This window comes from Hypanus sabinus, chromosome 13, assembly GCF_030144855.1.
Source record: "Hypanus sabinus isolate sHypSab1 chromosome 13, sHypSab1.hap1, whole genome shotgun sequence".
In the NCBI taxonomy this organism is placed as follows: Eukaryota; Metazoa; Chordata; class Chondrichthyes; order Myliobatiformes; family Dasyatidae; genus Hypanus; species Hypanus sabinus.
In genome coordinates, this window is record NC_082718.1 from 90029779 (window position 1) to 90054510 (window position 24732).

The window sequence follows — 24732 nt, forward strand, 5'->3', positions numbered from 1 at the left end:
TTTCTGTTTCCAGGCTCCCGCGACTGCTGCCACTTGTGTCACCACTGCCATCAACCTCACTTCCAAGCTACAGCTCCCTGACACAGACACGGTGTTTACAGCAAAACTCCGCCTGTGCTCTGGCATTCCCAACTCTATTGTGTTTTCACATTTTGCATTCAGGACTGTAGCTTTATTGGAGAAAACCCACCACTGCTTACTCAGGACAAAGAGGTCCAGCCAGGATTACACCATATCACCATACAACATGGAATTAGGCCATTTGGCCCATCGTCTGCTCCTTCATTCAAATATGGCTGATTTATTTCCACTCTCTTTCTTTTTCAATATTTTTATTAATATCAAAATAATGGATATAACATAATATTGCTACACAATTATTGGGATTACATTGTTAATGGTTAACATACATAAATATATATTCAGTTAATGCAAGGGTAATAAACCTCTCAAAATTGTTCAAGTACAAATATAGTATACATAGAAGAAAGGATTAACAAATCCAAAAAGAAAAACAAAAATATATATATCCCCAAAATAAAACTAACAATACGAACCAAAAACTAAGAAAAAGAAAAGAACATGGGCTGTTTGTAACATCAAAAAAAAGAAAGAACCATTAGTGTCATTAACTCCGAACCTCTCTGCATATATTAAAACAAGAGAATAGGTTTGGAAAAAGGTCAAATCACATCATACGAAAGGCCTCCAAGTCTTCCCAAATTTAATGGATGGATTTTTTGATTTTTTTCTAAGTTTAAACATAACATAGTTTGAGAGAACCAGTGAAATGTGGTGGGAGGATTAATCTCTTTCCAATACAGCAAAATAGATCTTTTAGCCATTAATGTAAGAAATACAATCATACGACACACTGAAGAGGTTAAGAGATGTGGTTCTATCATTGATAAACTAAAAATTGCAGTAATAGGATGAGGTTGTAAATCAATATTCAAAACAGTTGAAATAACGTCAAAGGTATATTCCCAATATTTTTTCAAAGAGGAACATGACCAAAACATCTGGGTTAAAGAGGCTGTCTCAGAATGGCATCTATCACACACTGGACTTATATGAGAATAATAACAAGCTAATTTATCCTTAGACATATGGGCCCTATGCACTACTTTAAACTGTATCAACGAATGTTTAGCACATATAGAGGATGAGATTTATTTCCACTCTCAACCCTACTTTCCTGCCTTCTCCCCTTAACCTTTGATGCTCTCACTAATTGAGAACCTATCAACCTCCAACATAAATACACCTGACATTGTCTGTTGTAATGTATTCCACAGGTGCACCACCCCCTAGTTAACAGGTGCACCACCCCTTAGTTAACAGGTTTACCACCCTCTAGTTAACAGGTGGACCACCTTCTAGTTAACAGGTTCATCACACCTTAGTTAACAGATTCACCACTCCCTGGTTAAAGAAGTTCTGTGTTATTTCTGTCCACAATTCTCACTATCCACAAGCAAAATTAGCAAAGAGTTTAGACAAGGATTAGAAGCAGTGCTCTACTGTCTCAGATATTGGATATTATACTCCCTTCAGCATATAACATTTTTCAACATTATAGGCTATGAAATAGTCTACCTTCTTTTGAAAATTGTCGGAATTTAATCAGCATGAATTCCTTAAGTTTTGTCTCATGATCAATAATACGCATTAGTTCCTTTATCTCTGTGTTGTACAGGAGGAAGTCTTTTGCACTTTTTTCTTTCACAGCATTTATCCTCGACTCTGCCTCCATCCTGGGAAGGAGAAAGATCCATTTATCTTTGGAACCTCCGAAATACTAAAAAATTATGCAGATTGTGAGCTATTGAACAATAATGCATTGGCCAAACTTTAATCGGCACTGCTGTTGTAGCAGTCTTTTACCACAGCTTCAACACAGAATACCTGGCAAGGAGATCCCCCCCTTTCAATTGGTATTATGTCAACAGCGGCAAGGCTGCGTCTCTGATTTGGTGAACTCTGAATAACTTCCTTTCAAAAAAGAAGGCAAAAGAGTTTTACCTGCAAAAAAAAAAGGACTGTTTCTATAAAGGGTTCCCACTGGTTACATCAGAGAAATTCTAAATTTTACAGCTGGCAAGGTAAACCTGGTTCCTGACTTCAGATGATGGATGGACAGAAGAAAATAATTGGTCACCTTTTGCAGTCAGCTTAGAACAGGAATCATCTTCGGTATCGCTACGTTCTGGCTCCCCCTAGTGGTGCAGTTGTAAGTGCAACTGTGGGAATACTTGGTATGCAACTGAACTGCATAGATTTCCCTCGATCGGTTCCAACTGGCAGACAGGACTCAGAAGAAGAGTGGTTGAGTGCCCTTGGTCTAAAGCTGCAAATCAGTCACATATCAAAGTGCTCTTCATCTTAGACAGTCCCTCAGGATCCAAGATAACCTTCTACCCTTCTGGTTTTGTGGGTTCTGGGTGTCTAGTGAGGCCAATGTTAGAACTGCAGACTCTTCCATGGTGGGGCAGGAGGTGGCCGATGGACCAGTTGGGTGGATCTTAATGAGTGGTCCACAGCTTCCACTGCTTACACAGGATATCGTGACGAGATTCTCAATAGCTATCCCAATTGTTTTGTCTGAATGTCAAATAGCCATCAGTCAGAGATTGCCAGTAGTTGATAGGGATATTACATTTCTTTAAGGAGGCTTCAAACCTTGAACTTTTTCCTCTGTCCACCTGGTCATGTATTCCCATACAGAATGTCTGTCTGGGAAACTGGTGACGGGCTGATGGACACATGAGCAACAAGGTCTGCCAGCTTGTGTTGACATGATAGGCGCCTCAGTACAGGGAGGCATTGGTGAAGTTCCGGTGAAATTGGAGGATTATGTAGAGACACTGCTGGTGGCATTTTCCGAACAGGAGCTAGAAACCAAGTGGCTCATGCCCGAGGTTTTTCAAAACTATTTTCCATGCTGACCACAGACAGAGTCTGACATACAGCCAGGTACAAGCTGGTTCCAGCAAAAGGTGCACTCCAGTGAGAGGCAACAGTGGAGAGGTAATCTTCTTAAAGGTTCATTTGCAGGGTGAGTTGGCGGTGAGGAAGGCAAATACAATGTTAGTATTCATTTCGAGATGACTAGGACATAAAAGCAAGGATGTAATGTTTGAGACTTTATAAAGCACTGGTGAAGCCTCACTTGGAGTATTGTGAGCAGTTTTGGACCCCTTATCTAAGAAAGGATGTGCTGACAACGGAGAGGGCTCAAAGGAGATTCACAAAAATGATTCCGGGGTTGAAAGGCTTGTCTTATGAGGAGCGTTTGATGGCCCTGGGCCTCTACTTACTGGAATTCAGTAGATTGAGGGGTGACCTCATTGAAACCTATCGAATGTTGAAAGGCCTTGATAGAGTGGATGTGGAGAAGATGTTCCCTATGGTGGGGGAGTCTAAGAACAGACTACACAGCCTCAGAATGGAGGGGTATCCTTTTAGAATGGAGATGAGGAGGAATTCTTTAGCCAGAGAGTGGTAAATCTGTGGAATTCGTTGCCACAGACGGCTGTGGAGGCCAGGTCATCAGATATATTTAAGGCAGAGGTTGATAGATTCTTGATTAGTCAGAGCATGAAGGGACTCGGAGAGAAGGCAGGAGATTAGGGCTGACAGAGAACATGGATCAGGCATGATGAAATGGCAGAGCAGACTCAATGGGCCAAAAGGCCTGATTCTGCTGTAAAATCTTACAATGTTATAGAGATCAGAGGTTTAAAAACTGGGGCAAAGTAATTCCATTTAAGGCTCTTTATTTATCAGGGTAGTTGGTGTTGTGTTCTTTATATTCACACGTACTGTGGGTTACTAATAAATATCGAGAAACGTGGTATTCTAAACACATTGTGGTTGTTGTTAAATAAAAGTTGTATTTCTTTCAGAACATGGTTCTTTATTAGTAACTCATGGTACGTATGAATATAAAGAACACGACAAGGTGTCAGAAGTCGGTCTGGAAGAATAATATGTTTCCTAACATGGGAGAATTGAAGATAATTTTCCGAAAAAAAGAGTTTGAACTGTTTTGGTGTTTGCTAACAGCTTTACAAATGGAAGGTTTACAGCCTCCATCAACATTTCAGTTGCCTGGGAATGTAGCTGAGAACTGGAGAAAATTTAAGCAACATTTTGAATTATATTTATCGGCGATCGATGCCAATCGAAAATTGGAAAAAATTAAAGGTGCGCTTCTACTCCACATAATAGATGACGACGCAATTGAGGTATATAATCATTTTATTTTTGAAAATGGAGATAATTTAAAGTTAAAATTGATAATGGACAAAGTTGAAGCATTTTGTATACCGAAATGCAATGTGACGAATGAGCGGCACAGATTTTTTACATGTACGCAGAGATCTGGTGAAACTATTGATCAATACGTTACTGAGTTGAGACACCAGAGTAAAACATGTGAGTCTGGAGAACTGACAGGCTCTCTCATTAAAGACAGAATCGTTTGTGGCATTCTGGATAATGGTCTGAGAGAAAGACTGTTAAGAGAACAAGACTTAGACTTGGAAAAAGCTTTGATGCTCTGCAAAGTTTCAGAAACTGTGACGTCACAGGCGAAAGAACTTTTCATTGAGAGCTGCAACGTAGATGCTGTGAGGAAGTGTGTACGTATTAGAAAAAATAATAAAACAACAACAAAACCATCAGAGGGCAAGACGTCATATGAGAGAAAAAAGCTATGTGATCACTGTGGGCAGCAGCATCGGCCAAAATTGCGTTCAGCGTATGGGAAAATGTGCAACAACTGCGATAAGAGTAATCGTTTTTCACGCTGTTGCAGAAGTAGAAAGAAAATAAAACAAGTAAATGCAGTGCTTGAAAACGAACATGAGGAGTTTTATATTGATGTGCTTTGTGAAAATAAACAAAGTAAGAATGACTGGACTATGCCATTGCAAGTGAACCGAAACAATATTCTTCTTAAACTTGATACTGGAGCACACATAAATGTTCTTGCAGAATCTGAGTTTAATGCATTAAAGCCAAGACCAAAGTTGCATCAGACAAATATAAAAGTGACTGGGTATTCAGGTGCAGACATTCCAGTTAAAGGAGCACGTATGGCAAAAGTATCACAGAAAAATATTGTGCACACACTTTCATTTGTGGTGGTGCCAAGGAATATACAATCAATACTGGGTTTATCTGCCTGTGGGAGACTGAATTTGGTGAAAAGAGACTTGGTCCAGGACAGTGACATAGAGTCAGAATACAGTGACTTGATGAAAGAGTATGAGGACTTGTTCAAAGGGCTTGGTTGTCTTCCAGGACAGCACATAATTAAAATTGACAACACAGTGCCACCCCTAGAACATCCATGTAGAAAAGTGCCTTTTGCATTACGTCATCAACTGAAAACAGAGCTGGACAAAATGGAACAACTGGGAGTCATAAAAAAAATTGATGGACCGACTGAATGGATCAATTTGCTTGTCATTGTTGATAAGGAAAATGGAAAACTGAGGATTTGCTTAGATCCAACAGACTTGAATCAAAGCCATTAAAAGTGAGCATTTCAAATTGCTTACTTGTGAAGAAATAATGTCACAGTTTGCTAATGCAAAATACTTTAGTAAATTAGATGCATCCTCTGGATTCTGGCAACTTAAACCAGATGAACCAAGTTCAAAGTTGTGTACCTTTGACACTCCTTTTGCCAGGTACTGTTTTCTTCAACTTCCATTTGGAATTGCATCAGCTTTTAAAGTGTACCATAAAGCCATACACATGCTATATGAGCACATTGAGGGCGTGGATACTTCCATGGATGATATTATTGTTTGGGGATCATCTAAACAAGAGCATGATGCCAGACTCAGACAAGTCTTTGAGGCAACACGCAAGGAAACCTGAAGTTGAATAAAGACAAATGTCAGCTGGGTGTGACTGAACTTACCTTTGTGGGTGATATCATCAGCAATGAGAGTGTGCGTCCTGATCCATTGAAGGTTTCTGCTAATGAGAACATGCCAAGATTGTGTCGTAAAAAGGATGTTCAAAGGTTCATCAGAATGGTCAACAAATGGGAAAACTCATCCCACTCTTTTGGAACAGAATGCTCCGTTGAGGCAGCTAACAGAAAAGAGAAACGAATGGAGCTGGAATCATGAACAGGAGAAGGCAAGGCACAATCTCAAGAAAGTGCTCACAAAAGAACCTGTGTTGAAATTCTATGATGCTGAGAGACCCATCAAAACCTCATGTGATGCATCTCAAGCAGGCTTAGGGGCAGTATTACTACAAAAACATGATCAGGAATGGCTACCAGTGACATATGCATCTCATTGATTATCTGATCCAGAAACAAGGTATGCCAAATTGAAAAAGAATTGCTGAGCATTACATTTGCTTGTGAGATATTTCATCAGTTTGAGTCAGGGCAATCTATTGATGTTGAAACTGATCATAAGCCTCTGATTGCATTGTTCCACAAACCTTTAAGTGACTGTCCTTTGCGAATTCAGCGAATGATGATCAAATTGCAAAGGTATGTATTGAATGTGTCAAACACACCCGAAAAATTCATGTACACAGCTGACACAATTTCCAGAGCTGTGGATCCAAAAACAAAAGACAGTCACAGGGACGCTGTTGATGTTCAGGTATTTGTTGATATGATCATAGAGACTGCACCTGTTGCTCCCGAAAAGTTGGAACTGCTGCGTCTTGAGACAGAGAAAGACAAAATTCTCAGTCACGAAATACAGGTGGTGATGGATGGATGGCCAGATAATAAGCATGACTGTATCTCAGAAGTTCAAGACTATTGGAACCACAGATCAGAACTTTCTGTTGTGGATGAGATATTGTACAAAGGCAGCAGAATTGTGATTCCTAAAACCCAATTTCCTTTGGGATCAATAAAGTATGTCTGTCTGTCTGTCTGTCTCTGAAAAGAAATGCTTGGGAAAATTCATGAAGGCCACCAAGGTATTGAAAAGTGTAAGAGAAGGGCGCGGGACGTGATGAATCAGGATGAACCAGGTCCAGGATGAATCAAGAAATCGCAGAATTGGTGTCTTCTTGTCAACTATGGCTTAAATACCAACTTAGCAACCCGAAGGAGCCACTGCATCCACATCCTAGTCCTCAGAGACCTTATCAATAGGTAGGCGTTGATCTTTTTGTAACTGACAACAAAGATTATCTATTAATAACAGATTACTACTCATTGTATCCTGAAGTATGTGGTCTGAGCAGAACAACAGCAGGGAATGTAATTACATGCATGAAATCAGTTTTTTTCCAGACATGGTGTACCTGATGAAGTTTTCACAGACAATGGTCCACAATTCAATGGTGAATACATGAGACATTTTGCTCAGGAACGGAGCTTTGTTCATACATCTAGCCCATTTTCCCCTCAATCCAATAGATTAGTTGAGAAGTCAGTAGGAATTATCAAGAAACTGATGCACAAAGCAAAAGATAGTGGAGATGATTTTTATAAAGCATTGTTAGCCTATCGCAGTCCTCCACTTGAATGTGGATTTTCACCTGCTCAGCTCTTGATTGGGTGTTGTTTCAGATCTAATCTGCCAATGGATGAGAGCCTTCTGAGAACAGAGGGAGGTCAACAAGGGAAAAGGTGGAAAGATGAACACAAAGCAAAGATGAAAACATACTTTGACAGATGTTCTCGCCCATTACCTGAACTGCAACAAGGAGATGAAGTAAGGATACACGACAAACCGAACACGTGGACACAGAAAGCTACAGTACTTGAAGAAGTCCAACCCCGATCATACATGGTCCAAACAGAGGAGGGAGCAGTATTAAGAAGAAATTGCAAAGACCTCAAGAAAGAGCCAACCGGAGTTTCAGTTAGCTGATGCAGACCAGACAAAACATGGAAGTAACAACGAAACACAAGAAAGCACAGAATCAGTCAGATAAACAGCAAATGAGCAAAAGGCAACAAACTGTACATATACAAAAAGAAAGTAATAATAAATAAATACATAAATAGATAATATTGGGAACACGAGTTGTAGAGCCCATGAGCTGGTTGTGGAATCAGTTCATTATTGAAGTGAGTGAAGTTTATCCACTTTGGTTCAGGAGCCTGATGGTTGAGGGGTAACAATTGTTCTTGAAACTTGAGGTGTGGGACCTAAGGCATCACCTGCCTCAGCCAGGCACAATCCTAATGTCTCAACAGCCTGAAGGAACAAATCCCACCTCATTACCCGCCTCCTGAGAAAGTGGTCCCAGCTCCTAAACTGTCCCATCAGAGAGACCTCCTCAAGACTCCAGTAGTTCAAGGCCTCCTTAGAGTAGCATATGTTTTAAGAACGTCACCTGACATTTTCCTAAACTCCGCCTGAACATATCAAACTCCCCTTGCCAGATAATGCCTTTATCTCAGCAATCAGTTCAGTCAACCCGCTCTGCATTCCTTTCAAAGCAAGGTGTATCCTCCTTTACACAGAAGGGCAAGTCCACACATGCTAGTAAAATGTTGAAATAAGTTATATCTCTTTACCCATACTTTGGGTATCCTTTTCTGTTTGTTATATTCTCCGAAGCAACGAACCAGCAACGTTGAACTTTCACCTTTTATTCCTGACCGAAAGCTGAGAGCAGAAGACACAGTAATCGTCATGAGTTCCATGGCTTGTCATAGACCACGTTGGGATTCGAGGTTTCTCTGGTGCCTGTATTTACTAATTACTATCTTAATTAGAGCCGCTAAGCCCTAGTGCTTTTGGTTTAATCGTCAGGTCATTTGTGACTGGCACGGGTTTCCGCATCCTATGATCATTTAGAGGGGACTCTCATTTAGCGTTGGAGCAGAGTCCTCGTGTTTTTGTGAAGGATGTCTGGTGGTTCCTCCAATACTCTGCTGATATTCCTATATATAACTTTGTGCTTCCGTCTCTTAATTGGGAGTCTGCCACTGCTCCGCTCCTGGGTTGACTCGTGGCCAGTGCTCACTGTGACAGAGTCCTGCAGTTCCTCCGAAACTGGATTTGGTCCTGCCACCGACCATTGCGACAGTACTGTAATTCGGGTTGACAGTGCTGGCTAAACCTGCTACTTCAGAATTGATGTGGCTGTAAAAACTTCCTAAATTTTGTTAAAATCTTTATCTTGGTGCTTGAAAGAATGAATTGATTCTTTTTACATGAAAAGCACACGTAATTAATAAACCACTTGATTCCAAAGATTTCAACATGTCAATTTGCTTCCATTTACCTTCTTAATGCAGTACTAATGAAATGATTGCTCACCGTTGGTCATAAGCTTGTATAGAATCCTCAACAATATCTCTCATTATCTTCTTTTGTCCCTGTAATTTTGCACTGAGTTTGTTATATAGTTTTGTGTAAATCTCTTTGTTAGCTCTCAGGCTATTCATTTCTTCACGGAGTTTGCAGTTTTCAGCCAATATAGAGTTAAACTTCACAGTCGCCTGAAAAAGAATTTGTCAAGAAATATTACACAGTACAAAGTTCAAAGTAAATCCTATTATCAAAGTACATATATGTCACCATATACTGTACAACCCTGAGGTTCAATTCCTATGGGCATACTCAGTAAATCTATAGTAACTATAACAGGATCAATGAAAGATCAACCAGAGTGCAGAAAACAACAAACTGTGCAAATGCAAATATAAATAAATAGCAATAAATATGAGAACTTGAGATAATGAGATAAAGAGTCCTTACAGTGAGATCTTTGGTTAGAAACATAGAAAACCTACAGCACAATACAGGCCCTTCAGCCCACAGTGCTGTGCCGAACACGTCCTTACCTTAGAAATTACCTGGGGGTTACCCACAGCCCTCTATTTTTCTGAGCTCCATATACCTGTCCAGGAATCTCTTAAAAGACCCCATCATATCCACCTCCACCACCATCACCATCAGCCCATTCCACGCACTCACCACTCTCTGCATAAAAAACTGACCTCTGACATTTTTTCTGTACCTATTTCCAAGCTCCTTAAAACTGTGCCCTCCTGTGCTAGCCATTCCAGCCCTGGGAAAAAGCCTCTGACTATTCACACGATCAATGCCTCTCATCATCTTATACACCTCTATCAGATCACCTCTCATCCTTCATCACTCCAAGGAAAAAAGGCCAGGTTCACTCAGCCTATTCTCATAAGGCATGTTCCCCCTCCAGGCAACATCCTTGTAAATCTCCTCTGCACCCTTTCTATGGTTTCCACGTCCTTCCTGTAGTGAAGTGACCAGAACTGAGCACGGGTTGTAGGAACATTTCAATGATGGGGCAAGTGAGTGTAGTTATCCCCTTTTATTCAAGAGCCTGATGGTTGATGGGTAATAAACGTTCCTGAACCTGGTGGTGTGGGTCCCAAGGCTCCTGTACCTTTTTCCTGATGGCAGCAGCGAGAAGAGAGCATGGCCTGGCTGGTGGGGGTCCCTGATGATGGATGCTGCTCCTTGTTACAACAACGCTTCTTATAAATGTGCTCAATGGTATGAAGGGCTTCACCCATGTTGGCCTGGGCCACTTCCACTACTTTCTGACGGATTTTCTGTACAGGGGTATTGGTGTTTCCATACCAGCCAGTCAATACACTCTCTACTACACATCTATGGAAGTTCGTCAAGGTATTAGACGCTTTCTGAAATAATTATTGCAAAGGGATCATTCAGGAAATTGAGCATGATATCCAGTATGCAGGAGGAACTCAGTGGGTCAGTCAACGTTTCAGGATGACCTCCTTTATCAGGGCTGTGACGACTAAGGAAATGTGGAAATGAGCACTGACGGGATTCCTGTGGTGGTTCCTTCCTCTCTAAAGTTTCTGCATGCCTTCACCGCATTTAACAACAGCTAAACTTGAGCAAATAATTTTTGAAGTGGTTAACGTTTGTACAGTTATAAGACTAATGGTTCTTTCTCATTCTATGTTTACACACACTGTATAGGCTTAATTCTAATGAAAGAGCAAAGATGAGTCAGAGCTGGAACAGGTGCTCAGTAATAACAGCCTGTTTTTGATATCACATCTCTGGCCATCATACAAAGGTTATTTTACTTCTCTGTACACCTTCCCCATCCCACCTCCCACCTTCTTACTCTGGCTTCTACCCCCTTCCCTTCCTGATTGGGGACAACAGCCTGCCATGTAGACTGTTTATTCCCCACAGCCCTGTCCCCCCCCACTCCAGATGCTGCCTGACCTGCTGAGTCCCTCCAGCGTTCTGTGTCTGTTGCTCTGTTTTTGCAGTGGTGGGGGGACTTGATGGATTACTTGGTGGAAAATGGGAGTTTCAAGACCAGAATGGGCAGAGGAAGCAGCTTGTGGAAGGAACAATGAATGATTTATTTAGCACAGAGGGGGAGGCCTGATAGAGGTGGTGGGGTAAGAGGATAATGACTAAGCTGGAAATCTAGATGATATGTCTTCTTCTCATTACAACCATTGGGGAGGGGGCAAAGAAGCTTGAAGACACAAGCTCAATGTTCTAGGAACAGTTTCTTTCCCTCTGCCATCAGATTTCTGAACAGTCCACAAGCCCACGGAACTTTCTCACTATTTTTGCTCTTGTTTTTGCACCACTTATTTACACAGAAGAGTACGGCACAGGAACAGGCCATTCGGCCCACAATGTTGTGCTGAACCAGCTAAAAAGCAAATAAAAACACCCTCCTACCTGTGCAATGTCTGTATCCCTCCGTCTCCCTCACATTCATGTGCCTATGGGAATGCTTCTCATTTAATATTTTAATATATATTTCTTGTCTTAACTTATATTATGTATTGGGCTGTACTGCTGCCGCAAACAACACATCTCGTGATATATGTCAGTGGTAATAAACCTGATTTCTCATTCTAAAACACTTCAGGCATTTCCTAATTTAAGAGGAGGGAGAAAGGTGAGTCCGAGGATGTTAAGATCAATGTACTGGCAAGTCAAAGGCAGGTTGGGGAGGGCAAGTGAGGGTGAACTCAGCTAAAGTGGCAGATCGTTAAAGGTTTCGACGTGAGAATGGTGCAGGATTATGGATGACCCCGGCATGTTAGAACCAAGACCACTGATGAGAGTTTTGACAACAGTTGCAGTATAACTGACTGGGAGTGGAGGGTGGCAATGTTTACTCAAGTGCAAGTAAGGTGATTTGGAGATAAATAGAAATTTGGAAGTCGGTTCTCAGTTCACGAAATCGCCTGACCTCGCCGAGGATCCCTCAGCTGCACTGCCAGGCTCAGAAAGGGAATAAAATAAGGAGTTTATTAAAGTGCATGGTCTACTCTACACTTCTTCAGGAGAAAAATCTGCACAGCAACAAGATCCTGGAATCAGGTAGTGGTCAACGGTGAGGTGATGCCAGCTGTCTACATGAAGGCTCGATCCCTATCAGTGGATAATTTTATGCAATAATGCACAGATGAGGAAGGACAGATCCTTTTGACCAGGGGTTCCCAACCTTTTTTATGCCACGGACCAATACTATTAAGCAAGGGGTCCATGGACCCAGGGCTGGGAACCCCTGCTTTAGACAATTTCAAGAGTCATTGTGTGGAGGATAAAGAAGTATCATAGAAACATAGAACACAGAACACAGAGAACATTCCTGGAGGTGAAAAAGTTAGGAACAACGTGACGTAGAGCAGAACCTCAAGGAAGAAATAGAGTTGTACTGGGAAAAGACGCTTAGAGTGAGCCCCTGGGAGCATAACGTTTGTCATCAGGAATATCAAAATGATAGTTTGGTATTCATACCCATCCAAATGCCCTCAAAATATTCTGCAATCCATGGTTGCTGTAAGGAGAATTCTCTGCTCTCCTTTGAATAGGGGAACATAGTTTCAATGATTTTGAATGCAGGGCTTTTGTTGCACATTTCATCAAATATTGGCATTTTGCATGTTGCAATACACACTCAGGAATAAATGATTTGTTTAAAATCTCCTCTCCTCACCTGCCCAACACCTCCTTCTGGTGTACTTCCTCCTTCCCTTTTGCTCATGATCCACTGTCCTCTTCTGTCAGATTCCCTTGTCTCAGCTCTTTATCTTGTCCACCTACCACCTCCCAGCTTCTCACTTCAACCTACCCACCTTCCTCCTCACCTCGTTCCACCTATCACCTCCCAGCTTCTCACTTCAACCTACCCACCTTCCTCCTCACCTCGTTCCACCTATCACCTCCCAGCTTCTCACTTCAACCTACCCACCTTCCTCCTCACCTCGTTTCACCTATCACCTCCCAGCTTCTCACTTCAACCTACCCACCTTCCTCCTCACCTCGTTCCACCTACCACCTCCCAGCTTCTCACTTCAACCTACCCACCTTCCTCCTCACCTCGTTTCACCTATCACCTCCCAGCTTCTCACTTCAACCTACCCACCTTCCTCCTCACCTCGTTTCACCTATCACCTCCCAGCTTCTCACTTCAACCTACCCACCTTCCTCCTCACCTCGTTCCACCTACCACCTCCCAGCTTCTCACTTCAACCTACCCACCTTCCTCCTCACCTCGTTTCACCTATCACCTCCCAGCTTCTCACTTCAACCTACCCACCTTCCTCCTCACCTCGTTCCACCTACCACCTCCCAGCTTCTCACTTCAACCTACCCACCTTCCTCCTCACCTCGTTTCACCTATCACCTCCCAGCTTGTACTCCCTCTCCCACTTTCTTATTTTGCCTTCTTTCCCCTTCCTTTGCAGTCCTGATGAAGGGTCTCAGCCCAAGATATCGACTGCTTATCCCCTTCCCTAGATGCTGCCTGACTTCAAAGTACATTTATCATCAGAGTTTGTACACGTTATACATTCTTGAGATTTGTCTCCTCAAAGGCAGGCAGTAAACAAAGAAACCTGAAAGAAGCCATAGAAAAAAGACTGACAAACACCCAATGTGTTTGTGTGGGTGGGGGGGGTGGGGGGGAGAGAGAGAGAGAGAGGAGAGAGGAGAGGGGAGGGAGGGGGAGGGGGGGAGAGAGAGAGAGAGAGAGAAATCATGCAAACAATAAAAGCAACCAAATAGCATCTAGAGTCCCTCTAGCATTTTGTATGTGTTGCTCTGGATTTCCAGCATCTGCAGAATCTCTTGTGGTTAAGTTTGCACATCAAGCAGTTTCACATGACAAAATGTACTAATGAAGAATGAACGATTGCTCTGGAAAGACACTGTACAACATTATACAGATGACCCAGGCAGGACAATAAATTTAAAGCATGAATAGATATTTTTAACATTTTGATTCTGCAACCTGTATTCTTGCCCATTCACTTTCCACAGCCAGCCAAGTTACCTCTTGTATGTAAACACGCTGAACAAGATCATATCTCAGCCTGCCAAAGCTTTTTTGTGGTTCAGTTAATTTCAATTTCCTTCCAACACTGCCAATAAAATGTCTTTGTTACTAGAGCTGAGGGCAACAATGCAGAAACAATGGAAACCTGACAACTTAAAGCAGTGTAAGTAGCACCACTCCATAGTATCAGTCCCCCACTAAAACTGGTGGGCTGCGGTAGTTGTTCCCACCTCTTGGACCAGCCTCACCAAGATTTCAGTCTTCATGTAACACAATTTTTCATTTCTATTTATTTAAAAGCAACAAGTGCCATTCATTGGTGGAATAAGGCAATTAAATGTAATAGGAAGGATTGTTTTTGCAATGTTAAAGCTGTTTGTTGAGTGCAAAGGTTTGTTAGACACCTTTTACGACTTTATTTGCTATTCTCCATCTCACTCCATGTTGGTTTGACAAGTACCTACATTTTACCGCAGAGCAAACATTCCCAGATGAAAAAGATGAACACATCCAGCCCAGACGCCAGTCAAGCCGGTTTCTATGTTTTGACCAGTCAGATACCTGCAGCTGCTGTAAAGATCTAATTGTCCAGTCATTTTTCATAGTTTTTCAGAAGTCCAAAGAGTGTCAGTCTTCAGAGGATTACAGCTTCAAAGGCTGCAGCTCTCTCCCACTTGCAGGAATAATACATGTTAACTTCAACTCATCCTTATAGATCTTGCAAAATGCTACCAAAAATACCTGAGACATGAAACAAAAGTTGTGCTCTTGCAAATTGTAAGTGAAAAGAAACATCATATTTCAACTTGCATTTCTTGACCCTTGCGCAGACCATGCAGTCTTGCGTTTTGTATAATTGCAATATAACCCATCGTATGCAGCCCTTGTAATACAGTGTCCACACTTGTGCAGCAAAATTGGATTCGCTCCCATCGATATTTAAACCAGCCAGCTCCACCCTCTTCCCTCCTCCTTTTCTGTTAGGTTGCTTCTTGTTGAGTCAAACCAGAGACTCACAAGTGTCTATCCAGAATCGCCGGCAAAATATGACACATCAGGAAAAATGTGACACAGTTTCATTGACTCAGTTTTCTTCCCTATGGGCTAACCTCTATTGACATCAATGGATCTGGGATTGAAGGGGTGAACAACTTTAAGTTCCTCGGGATACACATCACCGAGGATCTCACACAGTCTGTACATACCGGCTGTGGTGAACTACATACACCTGTCTGGTCATGCCCCCACCCCCCCGCTGACTGCTCCTGTGGCACCTCGCACTGACTGTGGCTCCTCCCACAGACCCCGGTATAAAGGCGATTGAGGCCTGAGCCCAGCCTGCAGTCTCCAGGATGTAGCATGGTGGTCAACTACTGCTTGTTCTTTCTTCCAGTCAATAAAAGCCTATATCTCGCCTCACGTCTCAGAGAGTTATTGATGGTGCATCAATTTTATTGACTGGAAGTTTTAAAACATGGAGAGTATTTTACGTCCGGAAAGATTGGATTTGGACTCTCAAAACTCTGAAACAGCTCTTGCCTTTGAACTCTGGCTTGCATGCTTCCAATCATACTTGGAGGAGGTTCGTGCGACTGAGCCCGCTATTATGCACAGAATTCTCCTTTCGAGGGTCACCCCGAAAGTTTACTCACTTATCAGCGACCTGCTGACCTACGAAGGGGTACTGGACGCCCTCAAAAGACAGTACCAGCGGCCGGTGAACACTGTCTACGCAAGACATCGCTTAGCGACGCGGTGACTGCATCCTGACTGGCTGTGTCACTGCCTGGTATGGGAACTGTACTTCCCTCAATCACAGGTCTCTGCAGAGACTGGTGTGGACAGCCCAGTGCACCTGTAGAAGTAAACTTCCTACTATTTAGGACATTTACAATATCCTTTTTGGGTATAAAGAGGACCCAAAGAATCATTGGGAACTCAAGTCACTCCAACCACAAACTGTTCCAGCTGCTTCTGGGAAATGGTACCACAGCATAAAAGCCAGGACCAACAGGCTTCGGGCCTAATGATCCAGCAGGCCATCAGACTGATTAATTCATGCTGACACAACTGTATTTCTATGTTATGTTGACTGTCCTGTTCCACATACTATTTGTTATGAATTACTATAAATTGCACATTCCACATTTAGACGGAGATGTAAAGATTTTTATTACTCATGTATATGAAGGGTGTAAGTAATAAAGTCAATTGAAACAAGGCAAAGTTATATCACAACCAGCCATCATCAGCAACATCTAATGTTCAGATACAAGGATTGCTTGTAGCCAAGTTACAATTTCTTAAAACATTGAAGCTCTTACAACAACAAGTGTTTATCATAACTAAAGCTTACCAGGTTTAGTTGATTCTCCAAAGTTTGTATCTGTTTCTGCAAATGTCTTCGCCGTTGTTGAACTTTCCCAATGCCGCCGACGGACATCTTGAGCTTAATAATTTTTTCTTCTTGTTCTTTTATCTGCACCATAACAGGAATCTCATATGCAACTGTACTAAAGCATCTTAATTTGTTTCTGTATCAATGCATTGCGCGCCAGGCTGCAAACACTTCCACAGAATAAGTGCATTTTCGGTAGATATAATGGGTGAGAAATGAAATATTTTCTTTCATATTGCTGAACATGGAAGATGGCAACCAGACGTATGAATGAAATGCAGCTTATGTGCATGTATTAGACCACTAAATGGATTATCTCAGTGTAAGGCACTATAGAATGGCGCATGTTAATGGTGGGATGCATCTTCGAACACCAGTGCTTGTTAGTACCAGATTTAAGTCGTGATACTATTGCCAAGCAATAAGCCGTGTCCAGGGCAACTTCCCATAGACAACAAGAAGGCCGAACTTTCGGGTATTGCTTTCAAAGCAGCAGATAAGAGATTAAAATCAAGCCTACACTGCAATCCTTAAACGAATATAGATAAACAGAAATATAGAGGGACAACACACACGAAATGCTGGAGGAACTCAGCAGGCCAGGCTGCATCTGTGGATACAGACATTTCAGGCTGAAATATCGACTGCACTCTTTTCCTAGATGCTGCCCAGCCTGCTGAGTTCCTCCAGCATTTTGTGTGCGTTGCTCTGGATTTCCAGCATCTGCAGATTTTCAACCCTCACTAAAACTAAATGGCACTGAAACACCATTGACTTACTTTAAACCAAGGAAGAGCTGGTTTAAAGTTCCAAGCGTGGGTCTCACAACCGAGCTGAGCAGAAGCAACCCAGGGCGCCAGAACTGGGGGTAAACCCGCTAAATGTGAGCCGCAGGCACCCCCCTCTCCCTCTGCTTATCTCAGCGGCCTGAAAGCAGACTTTTTAAAGAAAATTTGTGACACAATCTCTTTAATAATGAACATATTGTAAGTGAGGTCTTGCCTGGTGCAAGACACCTGGGGACAGCTGCACATTGGGGAAGATTTCAGTGCAGACCAGTACCCTGCCCACCCTGCCTGCACCAGCAGGCTGGTGGCAAACTCTTCTTCAAGATGGACCTGGGGTGAACTTCCTAAGGCAGCTGTGAGCAGCAGCAGCCTGGGATGAGCAAGATCAGGAAGCTGAGGCTGGCCATCACCTCAGCCTTGACCTTCAAGAGCAAAGCAGTCCGGGAAAGACATTCTGTAAGTAAAAAGAGGAAATGCTGGAGACAGCCAGCTGTTCACACACCACCAGAGAAAACGTGAACCTTTCAGGTTGACATTCGTCCCCAAGTTCTTTGCTTTTGCAGGTGCATAATACACCAGTAACACAATGCAGGGAGATGCACTTCCAAAAAACAGGATACCTAGAGACGTGCGCGGATTTTCTCTTCTCTGGGTGATCCAACTTTCAACGGGATGGAACGAACCTGATAGAACATTTGAAGGTGCACAATTTGAATTCTCAGCCTATTCCTGCGAACACTGACTGGCCGCAATTGTTCCAAAGTAACAAGTGAAATAGTTAGTTACGTTTGCTGTCAACAGGTTAAAAAGTGGTTAGGCTACATGCTGTTTTATAATGACAGGCCTACGATAAACAAGGAGATGATTCTGACCCTTGTACTCATTCCCTATTCAAGACGGCCATGACTGATGTTGTACCCTGTGCTATTTCCCTAAACTAACCCTAAATCCTTTGGTTCCCTTAAAATCTAAAAATTTATCAGTCTCTGTTTTGGATGAACTTCCATAAGCGTTCATTTCTCTCTAGGCCAGGGGTTCGCAACCTTTCTAATGTCATGGAGCCTTACCATGATCCTGGTTGGGAAGCCCCTGCTCCAAGTGAAGAGATCTCTTCTCATCTCAGTCTTGGCTGGCTGGCCTTCTTTGCCCCGTTTTGTTTATCTGTGGAAATCATTTTAGCAGATGTGGGTCTGTTGAAGATGACAGAGAATGCCTCCATTATCTCCTTCGAAACCGTTAGGCACTAATCATCTGGGCGCAGGAACTCATTGGCTCTCAGTTGCATTACTTTCTCCAGTTTCCTTACGACTGATCATTTCTTTCAGCCATGCAGCTCATCCAGACTTGTAGCTAAAATATTTGCATCCTTATTTCTCCAAATAATCTCTCCCAGCTCAGCCTTAAAGGGCCCTACAGTTACATTTGCAATTCTTTTCCTTATTACAAACTTGTAAATGTTTCAATTTGTTTTTGTGTCTCATAATGTACTGTAAAGCACCCTGTACTGTGTTCCCTTAATATATTGGTTTGACCAATACTGGAAATTCAGCAGAATTTGGTCACTTTTATGTATTTTTTTATTTTCTTCAAGTCAGCAATACACAATAAGAAGTTAATAAAATCCTTCCTGCTTTAACTGTAATAAATAATTCACTATTTCTAAAGTAAAGTTCAATTTACTTCTATAAAAATCTTCATCACCATCGTGTGTGGTATGACATGGGCGACCATCATTGTTCTTGGCAAGTTGTTCTACAGAAGTGGTTTGCTATTGCCTTCTTCTGGGCAGTGACTTTACAAGACGGGTGACCCCAGCCATTATCAATGCTCTTCAGAAACTGTCTGCCTGGCGTCAGTGGTTGCATAACCAGGACTTGCGATGTGCACCAGCGGCTCATACGACCATTACCACCAGCTCCCATGCCTTCACATGACCCTGATTGGAAGGGCTAAGCAGGTGCTACACCTTGCCCAAGGGTGACCTGCGTGCTATCAGAGGGCCAGAGTGCCCTACACTTCCTTTGGTATTTTTTCCCCCGCCACTCTATAAAAATCTTCAGCTCTTTAAAAATAGTCTCACTTGAAAGGTGTATGTAGTTTTCGCCTTCATTCGACGCCTGATCCGCCACTTATTTCCAACATCTTCTGTTTCCAAATAAGACCTCTAGAAACATTTTTATGCCTCTCCACTTCATTCAAGGCACCTTGCATCAAAGATCCAATGTAATTTGATGTTGGGGTGTTTATACCGAGTTTGGCAATTAGCCTGCAGACAGTTTAGCGCCAGTCAAGGTGACATCCTCAGTGCGCAGTTATTGGTGTTTCTCTCTGGGAGTGCTCGCGTTTATAGAGCTACCCCCACCCGTTTGCCTTGGTCCTGATCGGCTACCCTTCCCTATCGCTTTCAAAGTGTCACTGGTTAACCTGTTCTGTAGCTCACAATATTTAATTGCACTTCAGCTTGTTTATGTGTAATCCACCTGGAGTGTCATCCTTACTTTCGAAGGTTATTATGTGCATTGCGCATTACAGTTCTTTACACCCTGGTTTGGAGAAAAGTTGTCTCATTTGACAGTATACATGTATTTAGTGAAATGATAATAAACTTGACCTTGACCTTTAGCCTGTTAGTTCGGCAAATATCGCAACATCAAATGCCTCAACCCAAGCTGCCAATATTCACCATTAAATGATGTTCAGAATCAACTAAAGGAAGCTTGTAATTAATTCTGCTTCATAAAGGATCCACTATTTTGGCATCGTTTCTAAACCTTGAGACATTCCTTCCACATCCTAGAAATGTACCTGAGCATCAAGCCTAGCAATTAGATTCTTCTCCTGCTCAGCAAGGCAGTCATACTCCTCTTTGCTTTGAATCAATGTCCTTATCAGCGCTGAATCGTTAATGTCCTTCTGTACCCTCTGAGACGATGTGACAAGGGCCAGGTTTGTCACTAGAGTGTTGTGGTCATGCTGCAATTGATTTAGCTCTCGTCTGTAAAAGAAAACATAAAGTCTAAAGGTAATATCGGAACGAAGGGCTCCATTTTACCAGCCAGGACTAATACAAGCCGCTGGTCCCTTACGTGGGTCTTCTGCACCAACTGCATTGTGTTATATACAGGTACATTTGTATATGTGAGACCTGACCCATTTCATGGCAAGTATGTTTAATTATTACTGAAGTCCATTTCCCTAATGAACCTGTGCTGCCCAATAACACCCATAAGACCAATGAACCTACTAACTGGAACGTCTTTGGACTGTGGAAGGAGACTGGTGCACCTAGAGGAAACACACGCAGTCACGGGGAGAACACCAAGCTCCTCACAGACAGTGGAGAGAATTGAACCCTGATTATGTAGCTAACCGCACAACACCGTGCCATTTTCCCTTGTGTAAAAAGATAAATTAATCCTTTTCAAAGCTGTCTTGCACAGCAAAGGAAACGCCACCATTCTGCTCCAGCTCTTGGAACATGACGGTTTAAGATGGCGTTACTGAAGACCTGCAACAGCTTACTTGTGGTTCGAAAGCAAAGGAATTTGATCAAAAACATTACTAATAGCAGTCTTTTTTTGAAGTAAATTGTGGTAAACTATCACCGCAAACAATGACGAGGCGAGTGAGGGCAAAGCGAATCCGAGAGGGTGCTGCAAAATCAACGTGCTTGGAGCGGGAGCCGTGCTGATTGGAGAGGAAAAGACGAGATGGGGGAGTTCCGATGCCCATCCAATACCCAGGTGCGAGGGTAGATGGCTCTAAGCGCCGTCCATTTGGAGAGGTCAAATACAGCTTCTTCAGCAGCTAAATCCAGGCCTGAATCAAATCACTGGGTGGCACGTTCTAGACACAGAACAATTTGCAACCGCAGCAAAGCCTGGGTCCTAACGCAAAGTGCAATACGCAGTTTGGACAATCTAAACACCAGCCCAGAAAGGCAGGGCATCAGGGGTCAGGCAAGGCGCCGAGCTGATTTGGAGAGGTTGAGAACTGCTTCCTTAGCTGTGAATTCTCGGCCCAGAGCAACTCACCATGGCAGGGCCCAGTTCCCAGTGTGAGGTTTGGACAATTTAAACTCTGGCCTAGATATTCTGTGGGCTCCTCTCTTCACGACGCTAAGTCTATAAGGCTGCCCGCTGACTGCTGTGCTTCGTGTCTGTGAACATTGCGGCGACTTGCCCTGCTAATAATGATGAACTGAATACCGAGTCTTTGGGCCTACTCCAGGCTTCTCTGGGGAGTTGGATCTAAGGACTCAATTTGGTTCAGAATGCTGTTGTTGTTGCTTGCTTCTATTGTTTGCATGATTTGTATTTTTTCTCTCTCTGTGTGGGAGTCTTATTTTCTTTTTTGTAATTCAAAATGTTATTATTATTTATTCTTATTTTACAAAGCAACACAGCATATCATAGAGCAGATACAGTACAGCATATTTATACAGCCATCCCATGATAGTAAAACATATAAAACTAAGAAACAGAAAAAAACTTCTAATTTAAGTTTAAATTAGCATACAACCAAAATTGATCCCACGTGTCTTGCACTTTTCCCTCACTGTTAATTCTTCCCAACATGCGTTCATATGATGAAATCTTAACCATTTCCTCAGTCCATTCCCTCACAGTGGGACATCTGGGTTTTTTCCAGTTTTGCAATATAATTCTTGCAGCTGTGATGAGACCCACCTTTAAAATAGTAAATTTGTCATTGTTTACATTAGGTATCATTGTCCTCTCACTCAGGAGACAGAGCCATGGGCACAAGGGCAGTGTAGGACCCGACCAATTCCCCAACAAATCAAGAACTTTACCCCAAAATGGACGAATCATGGAACACTCCCAAATCATGTGAAAATATGTGCCCAACTCATTTTTACATTTCCACCATATATGATTATCAACAATCCCCATTTTGTGGAGTCTAGTTGGTGTCCAATAATATCTGTGTACTTATACTGAATAAATTTCCCTCTCGCTTCCCTAATATGTCTACCCACATTTGATAAAATATTTGACCACTCATTATCTTCAGTATCACTTCCGAGATCCTTCTGCCAGACTGCTTTGAGATTGTTACACGGTTCACCCACAGAGTGCTTGAACATTTTATAAAACACTGATGCTTTATGAAATTCCTGTGGTAGTGTAAAGTATTCAGTTAAAGGGTTACTTTGTGGGTCACCATTCATGAATATGCTACTAACGCAATGTCTTATTTGTAAATACTTCCAGAAATTCCCTTTATCTACAAAGTTATATTTCCTCTGCAAATCCACATATGACATAAAAATCTCATTCTCATAGAGATCACCTACTGTATTTACACCTTTAATCTTCCATTCTTTCATAAAAATCTCATTCTCATAGAGATCACCTACTGTATTTACACCTTTAATCTTCCATTCTTTCCAGTACACCATTCTTTTCGCAATGCATATCGCAAGGTTATTCCAGAGCGAGGAGTATAACTGAATTAAACGTAACATTTTACAAGCTTTATGAATTGTACTCCACACACTCTTTGAGTGAAATAGTATAGGATTTAGATTAGTCTTGTTTTCCACATGTTGTGAGAGAATGTTAAGGGGAGAAAGTGGTGCAGCCAAGCTCTGTTCTATAACTACCCAATCTAAATCAACATCAGCCCTGTCCCAATGTTTAGCTAACTTGGTCATTTCAAAGGATAATTTATATGCCCTGACGTCTGGTAGACTGAGCCCACCCATGTCCTTGGACATACACATCTTACTCATTTTAATTCTGGGCTTCTTCTTATCCCGTAGAAAGTCAGTAATAATTTTGTTGTATTGCTTGAAGATCAAATCTCATATATTTAAAGGAAGCATCATAGAAAGATAGTTAAACTGAGGTGCTATGACCATTTTAACTACATTGACTTTACTCCAAAGTGACAGTCGCAGTGCCCCCCACTTATCCAGATTATTTCTTATCCTACTCAGTAATGGATCATAATTTAAAGTAATTATTTCTTCCAAATTCTGACTGAGTTTGACCCCTAGATGCTTCATTCCAACTGACACCCATCTGAAATTAAACTGAGATAGAGTCTTATTTTCTTTTAACTGGGTTCTTTCGGGATCCTTGCTTTGTGATTGACTGTAAGCAAACAAATCTCAGGATTGTATACTTTATGCATTCGTTGATAATAAATGCACTTTGAATCTTTGAAGATCAGTAGTGTGTCATCATCTCAGTAACTAATGGTGGAGCACAGGCTCCCCTTGATTTAGAGTCACAAAGTCATGAAATAATACAAATGGGAAACAGGCCCTTTGGCCCATCCTATCCATGCTGATTGAGTTGCCTCATCCAAGCTCATAACCTTGCCCTGCTGAAGGGTCTCAGCCTGACATGTTGACATTACTCTTTTCCATAGATGCTGCCCGGTCTGCTGAGTTCTTCCAGCTCTCTGTGTGTGTTGCTTGGATTTCCAGCATCTGCAGATTTTCTCTTGTTTTTTCATCCCGTTTTCCCGCTTTTGACCCCTATTCCTCTAAATTCCTCCAATCTGTGTACTTATCCAACTATCTTTTGGTTACTGACACTGTACCTGCCTCTACTGCTAAACCTGGCAGCTCATTCCATATGGCATACGTACCCCTCACAGAATAAAGGAATTGCTTCTCAGATCCCTTTTAAATCTTTCACCTCTAGCCAGAAAACTATGTCCCCTGGTTTCCCCTACCCTGGGGGGAAAAGCAGGCTTTCACCCCACCTACTTCATGATTTTATATACCTCTGCAAGGTCATGACATTTAACCTTACTCCTGCATAGATGATTTCCATGATTTCCCTCTTTAATAGCACTTTTATCTAAAAGTTACAGAAATATGCCTAGAAAGTTAGAATATTGGGACTGAGATTTAATTGATAGATCTGCTTATGAGACAATACTAGACAATACTACAAAGCTCATGACATCATAATCCATTTGGATTTATCTTGTTATTAGTTTTCAAAGTTCAAAGTAAATTTATTATCAAAGTACATGTGTGTCACCACAGCCCTGAGATTCTTTATCTTGTGGGCAAACTCAATAAATCCAGATCAGAATAATAACCGTAAAAGAATCAATGAAAGACAGCACCAACTCAGGCATTCAACCCATGTGCAAAAAACACAAACCAAATACAGAAAGAAATAATAATAATAATAAATTAATAAGCAATAAATATAGAGAACATGAGATGAAGACCCCTTGGAAGTGAGCCTATAGGCTGTGGGGAGATTTCAA

General features: G+C 42.0%; 1 protein-coding gene across 1 annotated transcript; it reads right to left on the reverse strand.

Moving 5' to 3' along the window:
• Window positions 1-373: 373 nt before the first annotated feature.
• Window positions 374-22897, reverse strand: LOC132403389 (coiled-coil domain-containing protein 63-like). Its single transcript, XM_059986800.1, has 5 exons — window positions 22704-22897; window positions 20281-20470; window positions 16646-16768; window positions 9276-9457; window positions 374-1757 (listed from the first exon to the last, which is right to left on the reverse strand). Exons 1-5 carry the CDS (start codon window positions 22895-22897, stop codon window positions 1577-1579), a joined length of 870 nt encoding a protein of 289 aa, XP_059842783.1. The 3' UTR covers window positions 374-1576.
• Between the last annotated feature and the right edge of the window lie 1835 nt (window positions 22898-24732).